This window comes from Choloepus didactylus, chromosome 10 (genome assembly GCF_015220235.1).
Source record: "Choloepus didactylus isolate mChoDid1 chromosome 10, mChoDid1.pri, whole genome shotgun sequence".
NCBI lineage: Eukaryota > Metazoa > Chordata > Mammalia > Pilosa > Megalonychidae > Choloepus > Choloepus didactylus.
In genome coordinates, this window is record NC_051316.1 from 82,570,846 (window position 1) to 82,593,716 (window position 22,871).

Sequence of the window (22,871 nt, forward strand, 5' to 3'; positions counted from 1 at the left end):
CAGTGAGTGGCCCCTGGGCATGAGTCATTGTTTCAGGGAACTGCAAGTTAAGCTAGCAAGAGAAAAGTGGTATAAATTGTGCAGATTTCCATCTGGCCAGTGTGGCTGCCCCAGCTTGGTATGACCTTTTAGTCCAGCCGGTTTCTACTGCCACCTGACCACAGTCTCACATGGATCAGCTTCTTAAGACAGACTCTGATTTCCTGCTCCATTTATTCAAAAAATATATGTGTCTGTTTTGTGAGAGACATTGTGCTAGGTGCCTGGGCTATAAACAAGAAACACATGAACCCTTACAATTTCATGGGACAGATATTAGCTAAATAATTACCTGGATAATTAATTATGACTGCAGTGTCATGGAAGAGTAGTTCAGGATGATATGAGAACGTGTAAATGAGGATTTTAACCTGGTCCGAGGGGTCAAGCAATGTCTTCCTGAGGACATGAAATCAGAGGGATAAGGTGGAGTCATCTAGGCCTTGGCTGGTCCTGGGCTAAGTGTCCACTTCTGGTTCAGGCATGTGTGGACAGGGTCTGTGTGGGAGGGGTGCTGATCCTGCGATCATGTGGTAAAAACTTGTTCTAGGCTTGCCCCTTCAGTAGGGATTAAGGGCAGAAGTTATTCCCAGAAAGGTGCTCTTTGGGCTGGGCACTTCCCTCCCAGCCTTTCAACTACCACAATATCAGTTTGCATGTGTACTTAGCATCTTTCTTCCTGGAGGGTGGGTGCTCACTGTTTGTTTCTTCTCTACCATGGTTTTATTTGAGACACCTGCTTATTCACATGATTTCCATGTGTTAAAAGTCACTCCATGCTAATCTTACTCAGATAGAGCTGCAGTGTGAATGTGGACGAAGAAAAGAGATGATGATTTGCTCTGAAGCATCCAGTACTTATCAAAGGTTAGTGCCACTTAATTGTTAACGATTGGTGGATCTAGGTGACACTTATACAGGCATTTCTTGTAAGATCCATGCAACTTTCTAAAGGTGGGAAATTTTTTTAAATGAATGTTTAAAAATCTAGTTTTTCTGATTGAAAGAAAAAGTGCTGCTTCATATACCTTTCCTTCCCTAAGTTTAATTCATACAAGAACCCTTTTATTTCTCCTCCTCCTCTTTCTTCCTCTCTCTCCCCCTCCCTGCCCCCACTTTTGGTCTTACTACCCCATGAGGTAAGAAGGAAAGGTGTTCTGAAGTTAAGTGAATTGCTTTAACCTCCCACTATTTGTCAGTGGCACAGCCAGGACTAAGTCCTGTGCTCCTCCCCTGATGTGGAGGTTTCTGACTATTCTGTGAGTTATAGTGACTCTGGAGCCTCCTGAAATCTTGGTACCTGTGTGGTCACATGCCCCTCTGAGTACATACGTGGAGGTGTTAGGGGTCGGCTCATGGTGTGTATCTCCGACTAGATGCAGGTGTGCCAGGAACGTGGGACTTTGGGAGGATGAAGGCATTGGATGAGCTGTTTGAACACCTACGGGTGCTGGGCATTGGCTTAGCCACTCGGGGAGGTACTGAGGACTTGGGCTGCTCCATCCCTCCCTGCATAGCTGCTTAGAATCTGATTGAGAACATATAACAATATAGGTAACTCCTAACAGATGAGCATCTGAGGCCTCACAGATTGTCATGTGGTGGATTTGCCTTGAAAGAGGTCTTCTGTATTCCTACTATGGGGAAGTTCTTGTGAAACTGCAATGCCTTTTTTCCCCTTTCTTTTTCCCTTTTTTTTCCCTTTTTTCAGAATAGCTGCTATTTCCATGGCCTCTAAAATAACAGACATGCAGCTTGGAGATTCCGTGGAGATTAGCAACTTCATTACCAAGAAGGAAATTCATCAAGCCAGGTAAGTTTTTAAAGGCCTCCACATACTTTCTTTCTCCTATTAGCCTTAATTTCTAGAGGACAAGGATCACTCATTTCCCTGTTTCTGAGTACAGCCTTTCACATATTGTAGGTGTTCAACAGACATTTAATGTTAAGGAATCAGCCCCCCAATGAGTCCTACTCAGGATACCCTAAGACTAGAAGAGACTTTTCCAAGCCTTACTCCAGACATTGGCTGAGGAAGCAGAACTAAGTGTGTCTAACCCAACCTGCAGGAGAACAGAAAACAGAGTGCTGGCTGCATCTAGGGGAGATGTGGCTGTCAGAGGGGAACCTGGGGAGCATTTGGGGAGCTGAATAGGCAGTATGCACTCTGAGGCCCATCTGAGGACTCCCAGACTACCATTACCCAGAGGCCTACCCATGTGTCCTTGGGAGGCACCTCAGAGATAACCTTATCCAGCCACCCATGGATTAAAGCCCAGGGAAGAATGGGTGAAATTCCCAGGGCAAGGGGCACGAGTGTAACCTGAAGAGTAGGTGGCCTCACAGGCTGCTTCCTGGCCTAAGTGCTTTGGCAAAAGTCTGCTGTTTCCAGCTTGATTCTCTAAGATTTTCTTGCTGAATATGAGCTGTGAAGCCTGTGCCCTGACTTAATTTTTTTCATTTGCTTATCAAGGCTTGAGTGTGATGAGGAGTGTTCAGCATTGGAAAGGAAAAAGTAAGTAGTTTTAACTGCTTTTTATCTACTTGTTCTTGAGCTCTGTGAAAATAATCCTTCAAGCATTCACTCAGCACCTGTTCTGAGTCTTTTACTGCCTTAAGAGAGCAAGAGAAAAGTGAACAGTAAGAATTGAAGTGTTTAAGATAAATCACTGAGTGACATCGACGTATTTCAGAAACATGAGCTTGTATGGTTTGGGGTGTGGTATAAACATGCTGCAGTGTACTTATTCGGTGACTGGCAAACTTTCTGATTTTAACTGAAATAAAAGGTTTAAAAATTTTTCATTGAACTTCTCTGTTGAAGTGTAACAAGCATATAGAAGATCAGAAGTGTACAAATCTGTGAATTATCACAAAGTGCATACAATGGTGTAACCAGCATCCAGATCAAGAAATAGAATGTTACAAGTATGCCAGGACCCTCTCTTGTACTGTCACCTTTTTCCACAAGGATATAGCCTCTCTCCTGGCTTCTAATACATCAAGTTAGTTTTGTCTGTTTTTGAACTTGTAAATGATGGAATCATACAGTTTGTATTATTTGTGCCTGACTTCTTTCATTACATTGTGACATTCTTTCTGTTGTTACATGTAGCAGTAGTTCATTCATTTTCATTTCTGTGTAGTATTTTGTTGTCATAATTTATCCAACAAATAATAATAGTAATTTATCCCTTCTACTGTTGATGGATATGTGTGTTGTTACCAGTATTGGCTATTAAAAATAATGTTAAGAACAGTCTTACACTTGCTTTGCTATATATATGTACTCATTTCTGTTGGACATAACAGAAATTCTGTAGGAATTTCTGATTAATAAAGTCTGCATGTGTTCAGCTTTAGTAGATTCTGCCAAACAGTTTCCGAAGTGGTTATACCAATTTACACTGCTGCCAGCAATTTGATAGTTCCCATTGCTCTACATTTTTGACAGCACTTGGAATTGTCAGTCTTTTTAATTTTAGCCATTCTTGTTATATCTCTGATGAGTGATGAGACTGAGCACTTTTTCTAATATTTATTGTCTGTTTGGATATCCTCTTTTGTGAAATGCCTTTTTCAGAATTTTGCTTAATTTTTAAGTGAATTGTCTGTTGTTTTCATATCATTTAAGGACTTTATATATTCTGGATATGAGTCCTTGGTTGGTTTTCAATACACTGTGGATAGTCTTTCCTACTCTGTGGATTCACTTTGCACTCTCTTAATGGTGTCTTTTGATAAACAAAAGTTTCTAATTTTAATGTAGTCCAGTTTATCTATTAGTCTTTCCTTAGACGAATAGTGCTTTTTATGTCCTGTTGAAGAAATAGTTGTCTGTCCTGAGGTCATGATGGTATTCTCCAATCCTATTGTCTAGAAGCTATATTATTTTACCTTTCACATTTAGATCTACAGTTGCTTTGGATTTTTGAGTATGGTATAGGGAGAATTCACAGTTCAATTTTTTTCTATATGAATGCTGATTTGACCCACTACTGTTAAGATTACCCTTTTCCAGTGCTCTGCAATGCCATCTTTGTCATAAATCAAGTATTCATACTTGTGTGGATCTGCTTTTGGACTCATTCTGCTCCATTGCACCCAGTATCACACTGTCTTAATTATGGTGGTTTTATAGGAAGTCTTAATATCTAGTAGTATATCTCCTCAAATTTGGTTCTTCTTCAAGATTGTCTTGGCTATTCTTGGCCTTTTTCATTTTCATTTAAATTTTAGAATTAGCTTATCAGTTTATACCCAAGAAGGCTTCTGGGATTTTGGTTGAGTTTGGTATTTATGGATCAATTGAGGGAAGACTGACGTCTTTCTAATATTGAGTCTTCTAATCCATGTGCAGGGTATATCCTTCATTTATTTATGTCTGATTTCTCTCGATATTTTATAGTTTTCTCTGCATAGATTTTGTACATCTTTCAATCTATTCCTTTTTGTTAAATGTTTTATTTTGAAATAATTTCAGACTTACAGGACTGTTGCAAAAAATAATACAAACCCCATAAAAAGAACTCCAGTGCCCCATACCCTCAGATACCCAGATCCACCAATTTTAACATTTGCTACCCTTGCCATATTATTCTGTCACCTATGTATCTGTGTATTTATCTGTCTATCTACCTACCTACCTACCTACCTATCTTCTGCACATTTGAGAGTAGTCTGCATATCTCATACTTATTGAACATATAATACTTCCATGTACATTTCCTGCGAACAAAGAAATTCACTTAGTGTAATCACCTTAAGTGTAGTTATCAAATCTTCCCAGCCCAACCACTCCCAAGCATCCCATTCAGTAGGATTAATCACATTCACAATATTGCTGTACCCTCCTGACCATCCATTGCTAGAACTTTCCCTTCACCCCAAACAGAAACCCTATACTTATTTTGTATCATCTCCCATTCTCTCTGCCCCCCATCCTTGGTAACCTGTACTCTTTCTGCCTCTATGAGTTTGCATATTTTCTTTTTGATTACCATGGGGATTAAATTTAAATCCTGAATCTATAACAATCTTGTTTGTTTTGATACTGACTTAAGAAGTTCGATAACATACATAAACTCTGTTCCTGTACCCCTCCATCCTCCCACCTTTATGTAGTTCTTGTTACAAATTACATGTTTATACATTATGAATCTAAAACCATTGATTTATCATTATATTTTGTGCATTCATCTGTTAGATCCTATAGGAAGTAAAAAGTGGAGTTATAAATCAAAAATACCAGAGTACTGGTATTTATATTTACTCATGTCATCATCTTTGCTGGAGATCCTTAGTTCTTCACGTGGCTTCAGTCAATTGTGTAGTATCCTTTCCTTTTAACCTGCAGAACTCCCTTGAGTATTTCTTAAAAGGCCAGTCTAGTGTGACAAGCTCCTTAGCTCTCCTTTATCTGGGAATGTCTTAAATTTCTCCCTCATTTTTGAAAGACATTTTGCCAGATATGGAATTCTTGGTTGGCAATTTGTTGCTTCCAGCACTTTAAAAATATGTTCCCACTGCCTTCTTGCCTCTCTGGTTTCTGATGAGAAATTGGCACTTAATCTTATGGAGGCTCCCTTGTATGTGACATGTTGCCTCTCTCTTGTGGCTTTCAGAATTCTCTCTTTAGCATTTAATGGTTTGATGATAAGATGGTGCAAGGTTTCTCCTGTTTGGAATTTGTTGAACATCTTAGATGTGTATATTCCTGTCTTTCATAAAATTTGGGAAGCTGTCAAGCCATTTATTTCTTTGAATATTCTCTCTGCTCCTTTCTTTCTTCTTCTTCTGGGACTCCCACAAGGCAAATGTTAGATGCTCAGTGGTGTCCCACAGCTTCCTCAGGCTCTATTCCCTTTTCTTTATTCTTTCCTCTTTCTGCATCAAAGACTGAATGATTTCAGTGGTCTTATCTTCAGGATCTCTGATTCTTCTTCCAGCTCCAATATGCTGTTAAACCACTCTAGGGAATTTTAAATTTCTGTTACTGTAGTCTTCAGCTATGTTTGATTTCCTTTCATAATTTCCACCTCTCTATTGATATTCTCTTTGTGTTCTTCTGTCTTTTTCCTGATTTCCTTTAGTCTTTGTCCATATTTTCCTTTATCACTTTGTGCATATTTAGGACCATTCTTTGTATGGTGTGTTTCAAGTCTGGTCTTCCTCATTGATGGTTTCTAATGCTTTAATCTTCTCCTTTGCTCTTGGACCATCACTTCCTGTTTCTTTGTATGCTTTGTAATCTTTTATTGAAACTTGGACATTTTAGTATTTTAGTGTGTTGTCGCTGGAACTTAGACTCGGAGGTGTCTGTTCCTTAAGCTCCAGCTAGTGTCTTGACAGAGCTTTCCTGAAATGCTAAGAACTAACAACAACAAAAAACAAAACAAAACAAAAAAAAAACACCATTCCGAGGCAGAGCAAGATGGCGGACTGGTGAGCTGTATGTTTTAGTTACTCCTCTAGGAAAGTAGGTAGAAAGCCAGGAACTGCGTGGACTGGACACCACAGAGCAATCTGACTTTGGGCATACTTCATACAACACTCATGAAAATGTGGAACTGCTGAGATCAGCGAAATCTGTAAGTTTTTGTGGCCAGGGGTCCCGCACCCCTCCCTGCCAGGCTCAGTCCCGTGGGAGGAGGGGCTGTCAGCTCCGGGAAGGAGAAGGGAGAACTGCAGTGGCAGCTCTTATCGGAAACTCATTCTACTGATCCAAACTCCAACCATAGACAGACTGAGACCAGACACCAGAGAATCTGAGAGCAGCCAGCCCAGCAGAGAGGAGACAGGCATAGAAAAAAAACAGCACGAAAAACTCCAAAATAAAAGCGGAGGATTTTTGGAGTTCTGGTGAACATAGAAAGGGGAAGGGCAGAGCTCAGGCCCTGAGGCGCATATGCAAATCCCGAAGAAAAGCTGATCTCTCTGCCCTGTGGACCTTTCCTTAATGGCCCTAATTGCTTTGTCTCTTAGCATTTCAATAACCCATTGGATCTGTGAGGAGGGCCCTTTTTTTTTTTTTTTAATCCTTTTTTCTTTTTCTAAAACAATTACTCTAAGAAGCCCAATACAGAAAGCTTCAAAGACTTGCAATGTGGGCAGGTCAAGACAAGAGCAGAACTAAGAGAGCTCTGAGACAAAAGGCAATAATCCAGTGGCTGAGAAAATTCACTAAACACCACAACTTCCCAAGAAAAGGGGGATGTCCGCTCACAGCCATCATCCTGGTGGACAGGAAACACTCCTGCCCATCGCCAGCCCCATAGCCCAGAGCTGCCCCAGACAACCCAGTGTGACTGAAGTGCTTCAGATAACAGGCACACACCACAAAACTGGGCGTGGACATTAGCCTTCCCTGCAACCTCAGCTGATTGTCCCAGAGTTGGGAAGGTGGAGCAGTGTGAATTAACAAAGCCCCATTCAGCCATCATTTCAGCAGACTGGGAACCTCCCTACACAGCCCAGCAGCCCAGAACCGCCCCGGGGGGGACAACTGTGACATAGCACAGTCATCCCTCAAAAGAGGACCAGTGGGTGCACAGCCTTGAAGATGGACCCACTTGCAAGTCTCAGGAGCCATACTCCAATACCAAGGACTTGTGGGTCAGTGGCAGAGACAAACTGTGGCAGGACTGAACTGAAGGATTAGACTATTGCAGCAGCTTTAAAACTCCAGGATCACCAGGGAGATTTGATTGTTAGAGCCACCCCCCTCCCTGACTGCCCAGAAACATGCCCCATATACAGGGCGGGCAACACCAACTACACACGCAAGCTTGGTACACCAATTGGACCCCACAAGACTCACTCCCCCACTCACCAAAAAGGCTAAGCAGGGGAGAACTGGCTTGTGGAGAACAGGTGGCTCGTGGACGCCACCTGCTGGCTAGTTAGAGAAACTGTACTCCACGAAGCTGTAGATCTGATAAATTAGAGATAAGGACTTCAGTTGGTCTGCAAATCCTAAAAGAACCCTATCAAGTTCAGCAAATGCCAAGAGGCCAAAAACAACAGAAAATTATAAAGCATATGAAAAAACCAGACAATATGGATAACCCAAGCCCAAACACCCAAATCAAAAGATCGGAAGAGACACAGCACCTAGAGCAACTACTCAAAGAACTAAAGATGAACAATGAGACCATAGTACGGGATACAAAGGATATCAAGAAGACCCTAGAAGAGCATAAAGAAGACATTGCAAGACTAAATAAAAAAAATGGATGATCTTATGGAAATTAAAGAAACTGTTGACCAAATTAAAAAGATTCTGGACACTCATAGTACAAGACTAGAGGAAGTTGAACAACGAATCAGTGACCTGGAAGATGACAGAATGGAAAATGAAAGCATAAAAGAAAGAATGGGGAAAAAAAATGAAAAAATCAAAACGGACCTCAGGGATATGATAGATAATATAAAACGTCCGAATATAAGACTCATTGGTGTTCCAGAAGGGGAAGAAAAGGGTAAAGGTCTAGGAAGAGTATTCAAAGAAATTGTTGGGGAAAACTTCCCAAATCTTCTGAACAACATAAATACACAAATCATAAATGCTCAGCGAACCCCAAATAGAATAAATCCAAATAAACCCACCCTGAGACATATTCTGATCACACTGTCAAACACGGAAGAGAAGGAGCAAGTTCTGAAAGCAGCAGGAGAAAAGCAATTCACCACATACAAAGGAAACAGCATAAGACTAAGTAGTGACTACTCAGCAGCCACCATGGAGGCGAGAAGGCAGTGGCATGATATATTTAAAATTCTGAGTGAGAAAAATTTCCAACCAAGAATACTTTATCCAGCAAAGCTCTCCTTCAATTTTGAGGGAGAGCTTAAATTTTTCACAGACAAACAAATGCTGAGAGAATTTGCTAACAAGAGACCTGCCCTACTGGAGATACTAAAGGGAGCCCTACAGACAGAGAAACAAAGACAGGACAGAGAGACTTGGAGAAAGGTTCAGTACTAAAGAGATTCGGTATGGGTACAATAAAGGATATTAATAGAGAGAGGGGAAAAATATATACGACAAACATAAACCAAAGGATAAGATGGCTGATTCAAGAAATGCCTTCACGGTTATAACGTTGAATGTAAATGGATTAAACTCCCCAATTAAAAGATATAGATTCGCAGAATGGATCAAAAAAAGTGAACCATCAATATGTTGCATACAAGAGACTCATCTTAGACACAGGGACACAAAGAAATTGAAAGTGAAAGGATGGAAAAAAATATTTCATGCAAGCTACAGCCAAAAGAAAGCAGATGTACCAATATTAATCTCAGATAAAATAGACTTTAAATGCAGGGATGTTTTGAGAGACAAAGAAGGCCACTACATACTAATAAAGGGGGCAATTCAACAAGAAGAAATAACAATCATAAATGTCTATGCACCCAATCAAGGTGCCACAAAATACATGAGAGAAACACTGGCAAAACTAAAGGAAGCAATTGATGTTTCCACAATAATTGTGGGACACTTCAACACATCACTCTCTCCTATAGATAGATCAACCAGACAGAAGACCAATAAGGAAATTGAAAACCTAAACAATCTGATAAATGAATTAGATTTAACACACATATATAGAACATTACATCCCAAATCACCACGATACACATACTTTTCTAGTGCTCACGGAACTTTCTCCAGAATAGATCATATGCTGGGACATAAATCAAGCCTCAATAAATTTAAAAAGATTGACATTATTCAAAGCTCATTCTCTGACCACAATGGAATGCAATTAGAAGTCAATAACCATCAGAGACTTAGAAAATTCACAAATACCTGGAGGTTAAACAACACACTCCTAAACATTCAGTGGGTTAAAGAAGAAATAGCAAGAGAAATTGCTAAATATATAGAGACAAATGAAAATGAGAACACAACATACCAAAACCTATGGGATGCAGCAAAAGCAGTGCTAAGGGGGAAATTTATAGCACTAAACGCATATATTAAAAAGGAAGAAAGAGCCAAAATCAAAGAACTAATGGATCAACTGAAGAAGCTAGAAAACAAACAGCAAACCAATCCTAACCAAGTAGAAGAAAAGAAATAACAAGGATTAAAGCAGAAATAAATGACATAGAGAACAAAAAAACAATAGAGAGGATAAATGTCACCAAAAGTTGGTTCTTTGAGAAGATCAACAACATTGACAAGCCCCTAGCTAGACTGACAAAATCAAAAAGAGAGAAGACCCATATAAACAAAATAATGAATGAAAAAGGTGACATAACTGCAGATCCTGAAGAAATTAAAAAAATTATAAGAGGATACTATGAACAACTGTATGGCAACAAACTGGATAATGTAGAGGAAATGGACAAGTTCCTGGAAACATATGAACAACCTAGACTGACCAGAGAAGAAATAGAAGACCTCAGTCAACCCATCACAAGCGAAGAGATCCAATCAGTCATCAAAAATCTTCCCACAAATAAATGCCCAGGGCCAGATGGCTTCACAGGGGAATTCTACCAAACTTTCCAGAAAGAACTGACACCAGTCTTACTCAAACTCTTTCAAAACATTGAAGAAAATGGAACACTACCTAACTCATTTTATGAAGCTAACATCAATCTAATACCAAAACCAGGCAAAGATGCTACAAAAAAGGAAAACTACTGGCCAATCTCCCTAATGAATATAGATGCAAAAATCCTCAACAAAATACTTGCAAATCGAATCCAAAGACACATTAAAAAAATCATACACCATGGCCAAGTGGGGTTCATTCCAGGCATGCAAGGATGGTTCAACATAAGACAATCAATCAATGTATTACAACACATTAACAATTCGAAAGGGAAAAATCAAACGATCATCTCAATAGATGCTGAAAAAGCATTTGACAAAATCCAACATCCGTTTTTGATAAAAACACTTCAACAGGTAGGAATTGAAGGAAACTTCCTCAACATGATAAAGAGCATATATGAAAAACCCACAGCCAGCATAGTACTCAATGGTGAGAGACTGAAAGCCTTCCCTCTAAGATCAGGAACAAGACAAGGATGCTCGCTGTCACCACTGTTATTCAACATTGTGCTGGAAGTGCTAGCCAGGGCAATCCGGCAAGACAAAGAAATAAAAGGCATCCAAATTGGAAAAGAAGAAGTAAAACTGTCATTGTTTGCAGATGATATAATCTTATATCTGGAAAACCCTGAGAAATCGATGACACAGCTACTAGAGCTAATAAACAAATTTAGCAAAGTAGCGGGATACAAGATTAATGCACATAAGTCAGTAATGTTTCTATATGCTAGAAATGAACAAACTGAAGAGACACTCAAGAAAAAGATACCATTTTCAATAGCAACTAGAAAAATCAAGTACCTAGGAATAAAGTTAACCAAAGATATAAAAGACTTATACAAAGGAAACTACATAACTCTACTAAAAGAAATAGAAGGGGACCTTAAAAGATGGAAAAATATTCCATGTTCATGGATAGGAAGGCTAAATGTCATTAAGATGCCAATTCTACCCAAACTCATCTACAGATTCAATGCAATCCCAGTCAAAATTCCAACAACCTACTTTGCAGACTTGGAAAAGCTAGTTATCAAATTTATTTGGAAAGGGAAGATGCCTCGAATTGCTAAAGACACTCTAAAAAAGAAAAACGAAGTGGGAGGACTTACACTCCCTGACTTTGAAGCTTATTATAAAGCCACAGTTGTCAATACAGCATGGTACTGGCACAAAGATAGACATATAGATCAATGGAATCGAATTGAGAATTCAGAGATAGACCCTCAGATCTATGGCCGACTGATCTTTGATAAGGCCCCCGAAGTCACTGAACTGAGTCATAATGGTCTTTTCAACAAATGGGGCTGGGAGAGTTGGATATCCATATCCAAAAGAATGAAAGTGGACCCCTACCTCACCCCCTACACAAAAATTAACTCAAAATGGACCAAAAATCTCAATATAAAAGAAAGTACCATAAAACTCCTAGAAGATAATGTAGGAAAACATCTTCAAGACCTTGTATTAGGCGGCCACTTCCTTGACTTTACACCCAAAGCACAAGCATCAAAAGAAAAAATAGATAAATGGGATCTTCTCAAGCTTAGAAGTTTCTGCACCTCAAAGGAATTTCTCAAAAAGGTAAAGAGGCAGCCAACTCAATGGGAAAAAATTTTTGGAAACCATGTATCTGACAAAAGACTGATATCTTGCATATATAAAGAAATCCTACAACTCAATGACAGTAGTACAGACAGCCCAATTATAAAATGGGCAAAAGATATGAAAAGACAGTTCTCTGAAGAGCAAATACAAATGGCCAAGAAACACATGAAAAAATGTTCAGCTTCACTAGCTATTAGAGAGATGCAAATTAAGACCACAATGAGATACCATCTAACACCGATTAGAGTGGCTGCCATTAAACAAACAGGAAACTACAAATGCTGGAGGGGATGTGAAGAAATTGGAACTCTTATTCATTGTTGGTGGGACTGTATAATGGTTCAGCCACTCTGGAAGTCAGTCTGGCAGTTCCTTAGAAAACTAGATATAGAGTTACCATTTGATCCAGCGATTGCACTTCTCGGTATATACCCGGAAGGTCGGAAAGCAGTGACACGAACAGATATCTGCACGCCAATGTTCATAGCAGCATTATTCACAATTGCCAAGAGATGGAAACAACCCAAATGTCCTTCAACAGATGAGTGGATAAATAAAATATGGTATATACGCACGATGGAATACTACGCGGCAGTAAGAAGGAACGATCTCGTGAAACATATGACAACATGGATGAACCTTGAAGACATAATGCTGAGCGAAATAAGCCAGGCACAAAAAGAGAAATATTATATGCTACCACTAATGTGAACTTTGAAAAATGTAAAACAAATGGTTTATAATGTAGAATGTAGGGGAACTAGCAGTAGAGAGCAATTAAGGAAGGGGGAACAATAATCCAAGAAGAACAGATAAGCTATTTAACGTTCTGGGGATGCCCAGGAATGACTATGGTCTGTTAATTTCTGATGGATATAGTAGGAACAAGTTCACAGAAATGTTATTATATTAGGTAACTTTCTTGGGGTAAAGTAGGAGCAGGTTGGAAGTAAAGCAGTTATCTTAGGTTAGTTGTCTTTTTCTTACTCCCTTGTTATGGTCTCTTTGAAATGTTCTTTTATTGTATTTTTTTTTTATACAGTTGATTTAAAAAAGAAAAAAAAAAGTTAAAAAAAAAAAGGGGGAAAAATATGTAGAGCCCCCTTGAGGAGCCTGTGGAGAATGCAGGGGTATTGGCCTACCCCACCTCGATGGTTGCTAACATGACCACAGACATAGGGGACTGGTGATTTGATGGGTTGAGCCCCCTACCATAGGTTTTACCCTTGGGAAGACGTTGCTGTAAAGGAGGGGCTAGGCCTCCCTATATTTGTGCCTAAGAGCCTCCTCCTGAATGCCTCTTTGTTGCTCAGATGTGGCCCTCTCTCTCTGGCTAAGCCAACTTGAAAGGTGAAATCACTGCCCTCCCCCCTACATGGGATCAGACACCCAGGGGAGTGAATCTCCCTGGCAACGTGGAATATGACTCCCAGGGAGGAATGTAGACCTGGCATCATGGGATGGAGAACATCTTCTTGACCAAAAGGGGGATGTGAAAGGAAATGAAATAAGCTTCAGTGGCAGAGAGATTCCAAAAGGAGCCGAGAGGTCACTCTGGTCAGCACTCTTACTCACAATTTAAACAACCCTTTTTAGGTTCTAAAGAATTGGGGTAGCTGGTGGTGGATACCTGAAACTATCAAACTACAACCCAGAACCCATGAATCTCGAAGACAATTGTATAAAAATGTAGCTTATGAGGGGTGACAATGGGATTGGGAAAGCCATAAGGACCACACTCCCCTTTGTCTAGTTTATGGATGGATGAGTAGAAAAATAGGGGAAGGAAACAAACAAACAGACAAAGGTACCCAGTGTTCTTTTTTACTTTAATTGCTCTTTTTCACTTTAATTATTATTCTTGTTATTTTTGTGTGTGTGCTAATGAAGGTGTCAGGGATTGATTTAGGTGATGAATGTACAACTATGTAATGGTACTGTGAACAATCGAATGTACAGTTTGTTTTGTATGACTGCGTGGTATGTGAATATATCTCAATAAAATGAAGATTTAATTTAAAAAAAACAAAAAAAAACACACCATTCCCAGACTTCGATGGTTGAGCTGTGTTAGTGCTCTCCTTCAGGGCTTTTCATTCAGTGACTTTGGAGAATAATTCTAGGCCAAAGCATGGGGGCCTCCCTGATCCTTTCTGTACGTGTCTTGCCTTGGGCATGCGTGTGTGACCCTATATTGGGCATGTGCCTGTGGTCCTAAGAATTCCCCTGTTTACATGGATACAAATGTCTCCTCTTCCCTAGGAAACCATTTCCTCACCATCCTGGGCACCACACTGTGTGTCCTACAGATATGGAAAGAATAGCCATTCTGAAAAAAGGGAAAAAGGGGGAAATGAAAAATGACTTGACTACTCTCCACAGCATTCTATAGGAGAGCTCTCTGAGCTGCTTTCTACATGTAGGGCAACTTTTGGGACAGAGTCCCTCAGGCAACCATGACAGATTGGATCAAGCATACATGCTCCTAGTATGTACACAAATGTTACTCTGCTTCCCCTAGAACAAAGATCAGGGATCCACATTGGGTGTGCAGGCCAGCTCCGCACCTACCGGTGAGGAGTGTGGCAGAGGCCAGCCAGGGCATCACAGTATCCTACTGCTTTTAAGTGGCTTTTTTCTTGAATCTGCGCTGGCCCTGTTACTGCAGTCCTTTAACTGTTTTCTGGAGCTTTTAGAAAGATTTTTCTGCCAGTTCTTGCTCAGTGTTCAAAATTTCTGTGGGGGTCAGAGCCCTGAAGCAACTTACTCTACCATCTTGATCAGGACAGGGTTATTACTGTTTGGTATTGAATGTGTTTTTTGTTTTTGTTGTTGTTGTTGCTGTTATAAATGGTATCTTTTTATGTGTCACTTTCTAAATAAAACTTTCTAGTTGCTTGTTGTGGGTATATAGAAACTTTAATTGATTTTTGTTGACCTGTATATATAGCAACCTTGCTAAATTTACTTATTTCTAGTAGTTTGTATGTAGCTTCCTTTGGATTTTGTATGTATACAATCATGTCCTCTTATAATAATTTTATTTCTTTCTTTCCAGTTCTTAGCTTTTATTTCCTTTTCTTGCCTTATTGCACCGACTAGGGCCTCCAGTACAGTTGAATGGAAATGGTGATACTAGATATCCCTGACATATCCCCTATCTCAAAGGGAAAGCTTTCATTATTTCACCACTGAATGTGATGTTTGCTGTGGGTTATTTGTGGATTCTCTATCAGATTAAAGGGCACTTATTCAGTGACTGGCAAACTTTCTCATTCCAACAAAGTTTGATTAAAAAGTATAATCCTGGGGAGACAGAAGAAGATGGTGACATAGAGAGGAGTGGAAGCTAGTTTGTCCCCCTGGAACAACTAATAAACAACCAGGAACAACTAGTAAATAATCTGGAACACTGCAGGGGGGACAAACATGACTGTCCACTCATCATACATCAACCTGAATTGGGAGGAATGCCCAAGATTGCAGCATAAAATCTGTAAGTAAAAACTGCAGATCCAAGCCAGGAGCCCCCTCCCCCCACGGCCCAAACTGCAAAGCCTCCTGGAGCCAGAGAGCAGCACTCTCCCAGCAAGTGAATATAGCTCAGCTGAGCTCCAGCTGGGGTTTTAATTAACAAACATGGACTGCTCAGTACTAGATACAAATCCCCAACAAGCATCCAAGGCTTTTGGTGACGACTGACCTTGGAGAGCCAGAGGGTGGCTGTGGCCTGGCGCTGAAGAGGGCTTTCTGTCTCTTTTTTGGTTCAGTGGAGAAAGCCTCAGCCATTTTCAGTTCCCAGTGCTCTGACAAGACAAGGGTGGAGACAGCACAGGCAAAGAGTCTATTCAAATGTAAGTGACCTCACCCTAGGGGGTGTATTTTTCCTAAGAGGAAGAAGGTGGTGCCAAACTCTACTACCCGCCTTCCATTCAGAACCAGACCCCAGAGCCTGGGGGAAAACAGCCACAGGCCACACCTCCTTACACCAGTCTGGAGCTACAGGCTGAAAGGTGCTACCTGCTGGGCAAAAAGCACAGTGACTTGAGGCCTCAAAGAGTGTACCAGTCTTCTAAGACAAACCCTCAGGGAGACTGATACTCTTGCCTCCTACTGAGACCCGAGCCCTGGTCTGGGAAAACCTGATTGGGGTAACCAAGGAAATCAGATGCCTAGACAACAGAAAATTACAACCTACACTAAGAAAAACAAAGTTATGGCCCAGTCAAAGGAACAAACTTACACTTCAACTGAGATACAGGAATTTAAACAACCAATGCTAGATCAATTCAAAAAGTTTAGGGAACATAGGGCAAAAGAGATGAAGCATATAATGAAAACACTGGATGTACATAAGGAAGAGATCGAAAGTTCAAAAAAACAACTGGCAGAATATATGGAAATGAAAGGCACAACACAAGAGATGAAAGACACAATGGAAACATACAGCAGCAGACATCAAGAGGCAGAAGAAAACACTCAGGAACTGGAGAACAAGGCACCTGAAATCCTACACACAAAGAACAGATAGAGAAAAGAATGGAAAAATATGAGCAATGTCTCCGGGAACTTAAGGACAAAATGAAATGCAGGAATGTAGGTGTTATTGGTGTCCCAGAAAGAGAAGAGAAGGGAAAAGGGGCAGAAGCAATAATAGAGGAAATAATCAATGAAAATTTCCTATCTCTCATTAAAGACATAAAATTACAGATCCAAGGAGTGCAGCTTACTCCAAACAGAATAGATCTGAATAGGCCTAAGCCAAGACACTTAATAATCAGATTATCAAACGTCAAAGATAAAGAGACAATCCTGAAAGCAGCAAGAGAAAAGCGATCCATTACATACAAAGGAAGCTTGATAAGACTATGTGCGGATTTCTCAATAGAAACCATGGAGGCAAGAAGGAAGTGGGGTGATATATTTAAGATACTGGAAGAGAAAAACCACCAACCAAGAATCATTATCTGACAAAACTGTCCTTCAAATATGAGGGAGAGCTTAAAATATTCTCTGACAGACAATGACAGAGTTTGCGAACAAGATACCTGCTCTACAGGAAATACTAAAGGGAGCACTACAGACAGATAGGAAAAGACCTCAGTGAGAGGTTTGGAAAACAATTTTGGGAGATAGTAGCCCAGCAATGTAAGTACGCTGAACAAAGATGACTGTGAGTATAGTTGAAAGTGGAAGGTTAGGAGCAAGTGGGACGCCAGAACGAAAGATGAAAGATAAAGACTGGGACTTGTAACTCAATGAAACCTAGAGAGCTCAACGATTGTAATAAAAGGTACAAATATGTTTTTACATGAGGTAGAACGAATGTCAGCATTGAAAGGTGTTAAAAATAGGTTGGGATTGGGGGGAAAATACAATCAATGCAAACTAGAGACTATAATTAACAGAAACATTGTATTATGCTTCCTTTAATATAACAAAGGCATATACCAAAGCTAAATGCATATTGGGGGGGTGCATAGGGGAAAGGTATGGGACTCCTGACATTGGTGATGTTTGACTCTTTATTCTACTTTAGGTTAATGCTGTCTTTCCTTTTGTTGCTTTCTAGCTGTCATGTTTTGTTTTCTCTCTTTTTTGTTTTTCTTTTGTCTCTCTGCCTTCTTTGATTCTTCCTCTGTGGAAGAAATGGAGATGTCCTTATATAGATAGTGGCGATGGTGCTGAATACATAAATACGTTGACTATAGAGGGCACCAACGATTGTTTACTTAGGATGGAATGCATGGCGTGTGAACAACACCGTCTTAAAAAAAAATTGGGTTGATGAAGAAACCTTGAGGGTACTATATTGAATGAAGTAAGACACATAAGGACTAATATTGTAGGATCTAACTGATATGAACTAATTATAATATGTAAACTCATAGACATGAAATGTAAGTTACCAGGATATAGAACGAGGCTAAAGAATGGGGAGCGGTTGCTTATTATGAGCAGAATGTTCAACTAGGGTGAACTTAAATGTTTGGAAATGGACAGAGGTATCATGTTGTGAGAATAACTAACAGTGCTGAAAGGTGTGTGAAGGTGGTGGAAAGGGTAAGCTCAGAGTCATGTGTGTCACCAGAAGGAAAGTTGGAGGTTAAAAGATGGGAATGTATAAAACAGTGAATCTTGTGGTGGACAATGTCCGTGATTAACTGTACAAATATTAGAAATGCCTCTCATGAATTAGAACAAAGGTATGACCCTATAACTAGAAGTTAGTAATAGAGGGGCATATAGGAAAAAAATATATACCTATTGCAAACTATATACTACAGTTAGTATATTTTAACATTCTTTCATCAACAGTAACAAATGTGCTATACCAATACTATGAATCAATAATGGAGGAAGGGGGTGGTTGGGGTGTGGGAGGATTGGAGTTTCCTTTTTTTGTCCTTATTTCTTTTCTGGAGTAATGAAAATGTTCTAAAACTTGAAAAAAAAATAAATTGTGGTGATGGATACACAGCTGTATGATGGTACCATGGGCAATTGATTGTACACTTTGGATCTTTGGATAGTTGTATGGTATGTGAACAATCTCAATAAAAACTAAAAAAAAAATTTTAAAAAAGGGTATAATCCTGGCAGTGGATGATGGGGATGGAGGCATAACTTTATGTAATTAATATCACTGAGATATATATTTGAAAGGGAAAAAAGGGGAAATTTTAGGTTGTATATAAATTACCACACACCTACACACAAAAACCCATAAAAGTGTAAAACTCAATGAGTGAACACTAATGTAAACAATGCACTAAAGCTAATAGCATAATTATAATAATATTTTTTTCATGAATTGTAACAAAGGTACCACATTAGTGCAGAATGTTAATCCTGGGGAAAATTGCTTGTGAGAGGGGAGTTACATGGGAACTCTATGCTTGATACATACTAGTTCTGTATGCCTACAACTGTTTTAATAAAAAAAAATTTAACCACTGAATTGTAGAGTTTAAATGGGTGAATTGTATGGTATGTGACATATCTTACTAAAGCTATTTTAACAAAACATACATTTACCATACAACCCATTTACCAGCAATCCCACTCTTAGACATTCACCCACATAAAATGAAAACTTGTATTCACACAAAAACCTGCATGCTGATGTTTATAGTGGCTGTATTTGTAATCATAATCACCCAAAACTGGAAACAATCCATGTCTTTCAACTGAGGAATGGATAAATGAACTGTGGTACATCCATTCAAAGGAACACTATCCAGCAGTAAAAGAGATAAACTACTGACAGATGCAACAACATAGATCAGTTTTGAAGGCAGTAAAAAGCTGATTAGAAGAAGCCAGTCTCAAAGATTACATACTGTATGATTTCATTTATATGGAAGTCTTGAAAAGGCAAAACTGTAATGACAGAAACCAGGCTGTGGTTACCAAGAAATAGAGGGAGGAATTGATTATAAACGGTCACTGGGAAATTTTCTGAGGTGATGGAGCTATTCTATATCTTGATTGTGGTGGTTGTTAAACACACACACACAAAATACACATAAGAAGTATAGTTCTGCAAAATATTAACAATTGGAGAATCTAGGGGAAGGATATATAGGAGTTCATTGTAGTATTCTTGTCACTTTTCTTTGCATGAACTTTCTGAATACAAAGTAAGACACAAATACAGAAAAAAATTATACTCTTGTTTTTACTTTGAAGTTTGACTTTCAACAGTTATTAATAGTACCTTGTTAAGTGTTGAAATGTGTAGAAGGTAATGTGATGATTAACAGTGCTACCCAGGTTTCCCTTGGTTTGGCCCTTACCATGTATTTCCAGTGACTGCTGTCCAAATCCTTTGCCCTCTAAGAACTGTCAGTCACAGTGTTCTCAGCTGTAAAACGCATAATAGGAGCCCTTTGTGTTCAGAAAAGCCATAGTGAACACACGGTAGGCCTCCAAAACATGGAAACTTAGCAGTATGTGGTTGAGAGATGGTGCTGTGTGGTAGCTAAAGCCCGAGCACTAGAGTCAGATTGCCTGGGTTTGAATTCTAGCTTCACAAATCACCTAGCTATGAGGCCTTGGGCAAGTTACGTAATCTCTCTGAGCCTTTGTTTTCTTAACAATCTATGGAAATGGTGACAATAATAGTGTCTATCTTCCAGAGTTGTGAGGATTAATTAGGATGACACACATAAAGCTCTTGGCCCAAGTATGGCACGTGGTAGGTGCTCAGTAAATGTTAGTTATTGATTGGAACTGGCTATCTAATTTTTGTATGTTTTGTTTTGTCCTTTTCATTTATTCAGTCTCTTATTTCAGTTTATAAACATGCTATACAAATCTACTCTCCCTAAATAAAAATCAAAGTATGGGTAATAAATTTGCTGGCTTTTTATTTTTGAGAGCCTTCTGGATTTCTCCTCAGCCTTAGAGTGATGACATAATGACCCTGACAATGTAGAGATTCTTTCTTATATACCCTAAAGGAAAAAAATTAAAATTTAAAAAATTGCAAAAATATTTTAAAATATTTCTCTACTGCCCCATTTCAGAAATCAAAACTGGCAGACCAAATTCAACCCACATACATATTCTATTGGTGTTTAAATTTGAATTAGTGGCCAACATTTAAAAATCAAAAGATTTCCCCCTAAGAGTTCTTGTGAAAATTTGAACATGGAAGCCTCTCTTGCAAACTGGAAAAATCTAGCAGTGCTGAATAGTGTGGGCATTGAGCTTGTCAGTGACCCCCATCTCAGTGTAAGTGAAATTTCTACTAAAGTACTAAGCTGAATTCTACCTGTCTTTTTAAAAAAGACGTAACTGTGGGTAGGTGAGATGCAGCGAAATGCATGCACTGCCAGTCAGGGCACAAACTGGCAGATTTGGCGAACACTTAGCCAGGGATCAATCAAGAGTTTGAAGTCCGTACCATTTGACCCAGTAATCCCACAACTAGGAAATCATTTTAAAAGCTTTTTGTGCAGAAATGTTGATTATGTCACTTGTGATAATGAGAAACTGGGGAACAGTTAAAGAAACCTAAATGGGGAATGTTTAAGTGAACTATGGCATATACATAATTGGAAGATAAAGTCACTCTTAAAGCAATGTGTGACAACCAAACAAAAATGTGAGAAATGCTATTCATATAATGATAAGGAGAAAAAACATACAAAGTTTTATATATACTGATTGCAACTACTTAAAATTATAGGGGGGATGTCTGAAAGGAAATTTATTAAAAAGCTGTGTTTATGTTGGTAATGGAATTCTTTCCTTTATTTTCCAGACTTTCTGTAAGGCGATAATAATTTTAATATCTATATGTCTATTTTATATACCTTGGGTTTAAGTTAAACCTCAGAGAAAGTCATCCCCCAGTGACCTTTAGAAGCCGCCAGTGTTCATTCAGCCTATGGGTTACTCAGATCCAGAAAGATCTGTTTTGTTTTTCTTCTTCTATGAAGACAATACTATATGTTATCCCAAGTTGCTATTGTTCTTTCCTTAATAATCTGGTTTATTGAAATGAAATAATTAATATATTAAGAACCTAGAACAAAGTAGGCTGCCTGTGTTACTGTAAGATAGTTTTCCTCCCCTCCTTCCCTTTTTTTTACATACTTCTCTCTTACTTTCAGGCGATTAGCAGAGGCATTTCATATCAGTGATGATTCTGATCCTTTCAATGTACGTTCTTCAGGGTCAAAATTCAGTGATAGTTTGAAAGAAGATGCAAGGTATGTATAACTGTTACCTGCTTTCTTAATCATACCTTAAGAGTGTTTTGTCTTTTAAGACGTAATAACTAATTATGTACCTCCTTCTGTAAGCAAGCCAGATACAATTTATCTATTGTAAGAGACTGAATGGTGTTTAATAAAAATCCTTCTCCTGGTTTCTTAAAATTTTTCCCCTAAAGAGCTGAACTTTTTGCATGCGCACACGTGCAGGTGTGTGTCCTGTGGTAGCCGTCTGGCCTACCGAGGACTGGCATGGACATGATGGAAGGCTCTCTAGGCCTCATTCCACCTCTGTCTTCCCAGGTCTCATAGTCACATGGATCCCCTTTGGTGCAGTAAAGCTCTTACTTTTCTCCTGTCTCCTGGCCCTCCCCTGGTTGTTTCTCCTTCCACCTTGTCTTTTCTCCCATCTGTTTTCTCGTTTTCTCTTCCTTTGTTCTACCACAGTTGACCTTCTGTTATCAGACAGTTCCTGACCCGTTGTTCCTTTTCTGCCAGCGTTGTCCATTGTCTATACTTTACAGGCAGAGGATGGGTGGAAGGTGTTCCCAGAAGAGCAGGAACAGATGAAATTAACTGTGGTGATTTCTCATTTCAGGAAGGACTTAAAGTTTGTCAGTGAAGTTGAGAAGGAAATGGAAGCGCTTGTGGAGGCCGTGAATAAGGTTGAAGTCAAAACATCCATTTGGACATGTCTCAAAGGCCAGCTTGATAGAAAATCAAGTCCCCAAAACACTGTCAGCCTAGACTAGTTGTAGGAAAAAGGCGCAACTTCTTGAGGATCCTTAACTTTCCCAAAAGCTCAACCATTATAACATCCATGCCTGTCCTGATTCAGTTACTGCAGAAAATATATTGATGATCAAATTAAATGTGAATAAAAATCCTACTCAGTGCCTAGGAATGGGTGAAGAAACTCTGGACGAGGGTGA

At 39.3% G+C, this 22,871-nt stretch overlaps 1 protein-coding gene across 5 annotated transcripts in view; it reads left to right on the forward strand.

Moving 5' to 3' along the window:
* Nucleotides 1-22,871, forward strand: part of NFX1 (nuclear transcription factor, X-box binding 1) — a 102,415-nt gene that overhangs the window by 74,722 nt on the left and 4,822 nt on the right. For all 5 annotated transcript variants that reach the window (XM_037796845.1, XM_037796846.1, XM_037796848.1 and 2 more), the window contains 5 exons: nt 833-906; nt 1,751-1,852; nt 2,513-2,554; nt 21,838-21,936; nt 22,538-22,604. In XM_037796845.1, the coding sequence (XP_037652773.1) occupies nt 833-906; nt 1,751-1,852; nt 2,513-2,554; nt 21,838-21,936; nt 22,538-22,604 (384 nt within the window). The remainder of the gene's footprint in view (nt 1-832; nt 907-1,750; nt 1,853-2,512; nt 2,555-21,837; nt 21,937-22,537; nt 22,605-22,871) is intronic.